This window comes from Poromitra crassiceps (genome assembly GCF_964638095.1).
Source record: "Poromitra crassiceps genome assembly, chromosome: 13".
Lineage (NCBI taxonomy): Eukaryota > Metazoa > Chordata > Actinopteri > Beryciformes > Melamphaidae > Poromitra > Poromitra crassiceps.
Window position 1 is genome coordinate 38,991,601 of NC_139644.1, and position 7,500 is coordinate 38,999,100.

Consider the following 7,500-nt stretch of genomic DNA (forward strand, 5'->3'; position numbering starts at 1 on the left):
GGATGTGATGTGTGCTGTGTGAAGGAAAGTGACTTGGCTGGATGTGTGCTGTGTTGTTCTTCCTGTGAAGGAAAGTGACTTGGCTGGATGTGTGCTGTGTTGTTCTTCCTGTCTGTGAAGGAAAGTGACTTGGCTGGATGTGTGATGTGTTGTTCTTCTTGTCTGTGAAGGAAAGTGACTTGGCTGGATGTGTGCTGTGTTGTTCTTCCTGTCTGTGAAGGAAAGTGACTTGGCTGGATGTGTGATGTGTTGTTCTTCTTGTCTGTGAAGGAAAGTGACTTGGCTGGATGTGTGCTGTGTTGTTCTTCCTGTCTGTCAAGGAAAGTGACTTGGCTGGATGTGTGCTGTGTTGTTCTTCCTGTCTGTGAAGGAAAGTGACTTGGCTGGATGTGTGATGTGTTGTTCTTCCTGTCTGTGAAGGAAAGTGACTTGGCTGGATGTGATGTGTGCTGTGTGAAGGAAAGTGACTTGGCTGGATGTGTGCTGTGTTGTTCTTCCTGTCGCTCAGCTCTCATCCTGCTTGTTGCTCCACTAAAGGACCAGGTTGTCTCCTCATTAGCACACATCTGAAAGTTAAATCACAGTCCCAGGTGGCTGACACTTGATGCCTGTGTGCGTGTGCGTGTGTGTGTGTGTGTGTGTGTGTGTGTGTGTGTGTGGACAGCATCTGAACTCTCCTGCTCTCAAATTCATTCATACAGATGGCACACAAGGCTCACAGGTGCAGTGCCGTCATAAACCCCCCTTCTCTAGAGAGAGAGAGAGAGAGAGATACAGTAGAGAGACGCAGAGAGAGAGAGAGAGAGAGATACAGTAGAGAGACGCAGAGAGAGAGAGAGAGAGAGAGAGATACAGTAGAGAGATGCAGAGAGAGAGAGAGAGAGAGAGATACAGTAGAGAGATGCAGAGAGAGAGAGAGATACAGTAGAGAGATGCAGAGAGAGAGAGAGATACAGTAGAGAGATGCAGAGAGAGAGAGAGAGATACAGTAGAGAGATGCAGAGAGAGAGAGAGAGAGAGAGATACAGTAGAGAGATGCAGAGAGAGAGAGAGAGAGAGATACAGTAGAGAGATGCAGAGAGAGAGAGAGATACAGTAGAGAGATGCAGAGAGAGAGAGAGAGAGATACAGTAGAGAGATGCAGAGAGAGAGAGAGAGAGATACAGTAGAGAGATGCAGAGAGAGAGAGAGAGAGATACAGTAGAGAGATGCAGAGAGAGAGAGAGAGATACAGTAGAGAGATGCAGAGAGAGAGAGAGAGAGAGATACAGTAGAGAGATGCAGAGAGAGAGAGATACAGTAGAGAGATGCAGAGAGAGAGAGAGAGATACAGTAGAGAGATGCAGAGAGAGAGAGAGAGAGAGAGATACAGTAGAGAGATGCATGAGAGAGAGAGATACAGTAGAGAGATGCAGAGAGAGAGAGAGAGATACAGTAGAGAGATGCAGAGAGAGAGAAAGAGAGATACAGTAGAGAGATGCAGAGAGAGAGAGAGATACAGTAGAGAGAGAGAGAGAGAGAGAGAGATACAGTAGAGAGATGCAGAGAGAGAGAGAGAGAGAGAGAGAGAGAGAGAGAGATACAGTAGAGAGATGCAGAGAGATAGAGAGAGATACAGTAGAGAGATGCAGAGAGAGAGAGAGATACAGTAGAGAGATGCAGAGAGAGAGAGAGAGAGAGATACAGTAGAGAGATGCAGAGAGAGAGAGAGAGAGATACAGTAGAGAGATGCAGAGAGAGAGAGAGAGAGAGATACAGTAGAGAGATGCAGAGAGAGAGAGAGAGAGAGATACATTAGAGAGATGCAGAGAGAGAGAGAGAGATACAGTAGAGAGATGCAGAGAGAGAGAGAGAGAGATACAGTAGAGAGACGCAGAGAGAGAGAGAGAGAGAGAGATACAGTAGAGAGACGCAGAGAGAGAGAGAGAGAGAGAGAGAGAGAGAGATACAGTAGAGAGATGCAGAGAGAGAGAGAGAGAGATACAGTAGAGAGATGCAGAGAGAGAGAGAGAGAGATACAGTAGAGAGATGCAGAGAGAGAGAGAGATACAGTAGAGAGACGCAGAGAGAGAGAGAGAGAGATACAGTAGAGAGACGCAGAGAGAGAGAGAGATACAGTAGAGAGATGCAGAGAGAGAGATAGAGATACAGTAGAGAGATGCAGAGAGAGAGAGAGAGAGAGAGATACAGTAGAGAGACGCAGAGAGAGAGAGAGATACAGTAGAGAGATGCAGAGAGAGAGAGAGAGAGATACAGTAGAGAGATGCAGAGAGAGAGAGAGAGAGAGAGATACAGTAGAGAGACACAGAGAGAGAGAGAGAGAGAGAGAGAGAGAGAGATACAGTAGAGAGATGCAGAGAGAGAGAGAGAGAGATACAGTAGAGAGATGCAGAGAGAGAGAGAGAGAGATACAGTAGAGAGATGCAGAGAGAGAGAGAGAGAGATACAGTAGAGAGACACAGAGAGAGAGAGAGAGAGATACAGTAGAGAGATGCAGAGAGAGAGAGAGAGAGAGAGAGAGAGAGAGAGAGAGAGAGAAACAGCAAGCATATCATTTTCTTCAGTCTCCAGGTGTCATTCCTGAATAGCACATCCTGATATTGAAGGTGATAAAGTTGTAGGCGGGTTCAGTGGTGTATTCATACCAATGTAACAAGTGAGATGGATATACAGTACATACAGTACGTGTGTGTGTGTGTGTGTGTGTGTGTGTGTGTGTGTGTGTGTATCATGTTTGCGTCAAAAAGAGAGACACTCTTTGCTGATGATGATGGTCCTGTATATAGGGCCTTTTCACAGCAAGCGTTTTGAAGTGGTAAAGCAGGTGTAACCAATAACATTAATGAGGGCCCTGGCACTGGAACACCTAAATGGAATGGAACCACCGTTAATGGCATTGGTTACACCTTCTTTACGTCCTGCTTTATCACCTCAAAATGCTTGCTGTGAAAATGGTCAATATACCTTAAATGCCAAGGAGGCATAGGGTTACTAAAGCAGCACTTGATGTGCTGTAAGGTTTTGCAACTATCTGAAGGCTTAAACATGTAACTAGTGTAGCTCCACCCTTTTGTCTTTGATGGCCAATGATTGTTGGATGTAAAGGATGGAATCAATAAGGGACAACAGCATTCGCCAGATTTGACCTGCTCAGTCTCTTTTCATTAGTGTGTTTCATTGGTCCACATTGGGTGCCGGTTCAAGTCTTCAGCCAACGACACGTCTCTTTTGTTTGTCTCCATAGCAACGCGACAGAGGGTGGCGGAACGTACGTCAAGAAGTGCTGCAAAGGCTTCTGCATCGATATCCTGAAAAAGATTGCCAAGTACGTCAGGTTCAGCTACGACCTGTACCTGGTAACCAACGGAAAACATGGCAAAAAGATCAACAATGTCTGGAACGGGATGGTGGGAGAGGTAAGGTGACAGCTGTGACCCAAGCCCTATTTGCACAGGGAGTAATCTAACCTTGGGTGATATGTCATACTTAGCGGAGATCATCTGTGATTTCAATCCTGTGTCTCTCATGTGCATAATTTGCAAAGTAAAAATTCCAGTGAAAATTACTCACTGCTTTTTGTGAAGACAGAAGTAACCCGATTCTGTAAGATTCACACAATATCTTCTTCTTCTGTGCAACTTCTATATTCCTCATGTCATGTCAGTAGTAGAATCTGTAGGAAGATGTAGAAGGGTGTTTTCAATGCATTTTCAGCCTGTCTTCTCATGCACCACCATTAGTTGGCCCTTTTATATCAGGAAGCAACAATGCATTGTAAAATGTTGACCTTATCCACCTTATTTTTGGCGGCCATTTTTGCCTGATCTGCTGATGGGTGCTTCTTCCGGTGTGATCCTCCCAGCCTTGTTGCTGACAGCTTGACACCCGTCTGGGCGAACGGAGCAAATCACTAATCAGGTCCAGCTTGGCAAAAATCTCGTAGATAAATATCCCTTTAAGAGCGCAGTGCATTCATGGGTAATTGCCTGCTGTTGCTAATATTAGCCGCTAGTTAGTTATGTTAGCGTTAGTTTGTTGTTTATAACGTGGCTATATTCATAACGTTTTATATCACGGATGCGTTATTTCGAATCCCACATAGGTTACGCCAAACCCCACATAGGTTACGCTAAAACACACATAGGTTACGCCTCGAATCACACATAGGTTACGCTAAAACCACCACCGCAAAGCATGTGGGTTTCAGGACGAAACAGTCTCGAGCCACTATCGTCATCTTTAGATCACAATATTCCTGGAATGCAAGTTTAACTAAACAGTTACATGTCCTCTGCATTCTACATAAAATTAAGATATTACGGGTTGTTTTATTTGGTATGTTACATACTTATTGGCCAAGTTATGTTTAATTCAGCCAGGGTACAAGAGACTGAGTGTAGGTGGCCATCTTTTCAAATCAAGTAGAATACCATTTAGGAAATGGCAAGCTGCAACAATAAGTCACGTTAAACCGGACCTTGTACGCACAATTATTTTTTACAGTGGGGCATTCAAAAATAAGGTGGATACAACTGTAGCGCTGGTGATTTAAGCAATTCAATAATGACATGATGTCCCCAACGTAATGCTGCTCCTGTGCAAATAAGACTTTAACACTACAAGTCTACAAGTCTACTGCTGACCTGGGTCAAACTTGATGTTCTGCGTCTGTCTTGTCTCTGATCAAACGGGTACAAATGTATCTGGGAAGCATTAGGGTGCCTGTGACTGTAAGGAAATATTAAACTACTCAAAACAGCTGATCTAAAAAAAGAGCTTGAAAAACTGAGTTTTCAGCTAGGAGGCTCTGGCACCAACTGTACACACCCATTACATTACATTACATTATGTCATTTAGCAGATGCTTTTGTCCAAAGCGACTTAAAATATCACATTTTGTCAACAGTACAGAAAACAACTATGCAACACAATCAATGACAGCTAAGATATTTGGATAGACTAGAGTAGCACCATGTAGGAAGTAGTTTGAGAAGGAATATGTAACATGTAGCATAAGTAAGTTTGAGAAGGAATATATATATATATATATATATATATATATATACACACATACATATATAAACACATACATATATACACACATACATATATACACATACATATATACACACATACATACAGTATATAGCCATAGAGAAAGATAATGTTCATTTGTACAAACTAGTTTATGACACTTAAATTAGTAAGACAATTACAAAGTGAATGATTCTCTTCTGCGAATAATTCAACAAAAACAGGCCACATTATGAACATATAAACATGGCTGACATCAAGCCAGATGAACACAAAATAATGGAGTAGCTATACAGTATGCTTCCATTTGGTTCACCAGCAAATTGTGAAAAATCCATTGGCGTACGTACGTACGTACGGTGAGCTGTGGAAAGGTGTGTGTTGATCCCACTTCGTATGGAGCAAGCAACATGCATGTGAACACATACAGACTCCCACACATAACGAGTGCAGTGTGGCCTCAGTAGGTGGCCGGGTCTAACTTGTGTTTTTCAAAGCTAAATTGATGATATTGATTGGTGGGTTGCATTCGCCTGCCGTTCTCATGTGGAAACTCGATGAACACCAGGCTGATTGAGGGGTAATCGAATCTCAAATCCATTTGGGTCCATCCCTCCTTCTCTTCACCTCCACCGGCCTGCTGCCTTCGCCTGATGTGTCCCCACACTCTCTCCCATGCCCCTCCCTCTCTTTCTGCTCTCTCTCTCTCTCTCCCTCTCTTTCTGCTCTCTCTCTCTCTCTCCCTCTCTGTCCGTCTGTCACATCGCTCTCATCCCTCAATCCCTCTCTCTCTTCTTCTAGCCTTCCCCTCTCTTTGCATCTCTCTCCCTCTATCCTTCCATCTCCTACCTATACCCCGCTCTCGTCTTTGTTTCCTCCTCTTTCTCTCCCTCCACTCCTTCCTCTCTCTTGCATCATTCTGCTCTCCATTCAACTCCCACCAACTCTTTCTTTCAATTCCAATCATCTTTATTGGCATCGTCACGACATGGCATCAGCGCTCTGGGCATCAATATTCCATCAATATTCACTAGCGCTCCGTCTCAGTGAACGATCTCCAGTTGAGTTGACATAGACACGTGGACTCAACATGAAAACAAAAGACAGTTGCAATTACGTAGACGATGTAACAAACTACAGTGACCTGGCCATCGCAACGGGTTGTCGCCATCGTCACTTCGCCATCTTTGGGTTCCCGCAATTTATTAAGTATGAAGGTTGGAGAACTTGGAGGCTGAGTGTCATAAAGATGTGTTAAAAAAAAACGATGAAAAGTCCTTCAGAGTGGATAAAGATGTTTTTTTTTTAAAGCAGCTACGAGCAAGATTTTCGATTGTTATTAAACAGTCTAAATTTAATATCAATGCATCACATCTTACCTCTAATAGTAGACGAGACCAACGCAGAGTAGTCTCGCTTGAACCCTGAGTGAATCGGCCAGTGTTAGTCTGTCTGTGGCCAGGGCAGATCAGGAAGTGAAATGAAACGGTTTGCAGCAGCCACTTCGGCCATAACCACAAAATAACTTCCAAAAAACCTGTTAGAATATAACGAGAGATGGCGTTCTCCGTGTTTATGGTCTGTTGCTAGGCAGAGCGAAACGGCGGAAGGCAGGGAGCTGCCGTAAACCGTTTCGTTTCACTTCCGGGTTTATCCGGCCCGCCGGTAGACAGATAGAGAGAGAGAGCCCCCTGGTGACGCGAGGTTAGTAGACAGACACAGACTCTATAATCATCAACAGAGCAATCTCCGATTCACACGGCTTTGGTCTCAGCTACTATTATAGGTAAGATGTGATGCATCAATATTGTAATTATACTGTTTAATAACAATCGAACATCTTGCTCGTAGCTGCTTTAAAGAAGGTATTTGAAAAAACAAGGATAACTCGTTTGTATGCCAGAGTGGAGCATACAGCAATAATAGTAATAATGGCAATAATAATGTGTGTATGATGTTCTCTGAGGGGCGACTGCTCTCTAGGCCAGGCTGTGTCACTGAGTCTGTACCTATGTCTTTCTCAATGTCTCATCAGATATTCTGTGGGTTTACGGTTAAATAATACTACAACAACAACAACAACAACAACAACAACAACAACAATAACAATAACTCCACTTTGCTTTGACTTTTTTCTGGTGTCTTTCCAGTAAGTGATGTCTTTTTGTTTTTCTCCATTTTTCTTTCTCCTTCCCTCCTCCACCCCTCTCTGCTCCTCCCCCCTCCCCCTGCACCACCCCTCTCTGCTCCTCCCCCCTCCCCCTCCACCACCCCTCTCTGCTCCTCCCCCCTCCCCCTGCACCACCCCTCTCTGCTCCTCCCCCCTCCCCCTGCACCACCCCTCTCTGCTCCTCCCCCCTCCCCCTGCACCACCCCTCTCTGCTCCTCCCCCCTCCCCCTGCACCACCCCTCTCTGCTCCTCCCCCCTCCACCACCCCTCTCTGCTCCTCCCCCCTCCCCCTGCAG

General features: G+C 44.6%; 1 protein-coding gene across 1 annotated transcript in view; it reads left to right on the forward strand.

Moving 5' to 3' along the window:
- The window catches only part of grin2aa (glutamate receptor, ionotropic, N-methyl D-aspartate 2A, a), a gene marked incomplete at both ends in the record, with an annotated part of 143,574 nt that overhangs the window by 96,476 nt on the left and 39,598 nt on the right, over positions 1-7,500 (forward strand). Inside the window, one exon of the mRNA XM_083650086.1 lies at positions 3,245-3,416. Within this exon, the coding sequence (XP_083506212.1) occupies positions 3,245-3,416 (172 nt within the window). The remainder of the gene's footprint in view (positions 1-3,244; positions 3,417-7,500) is intronic.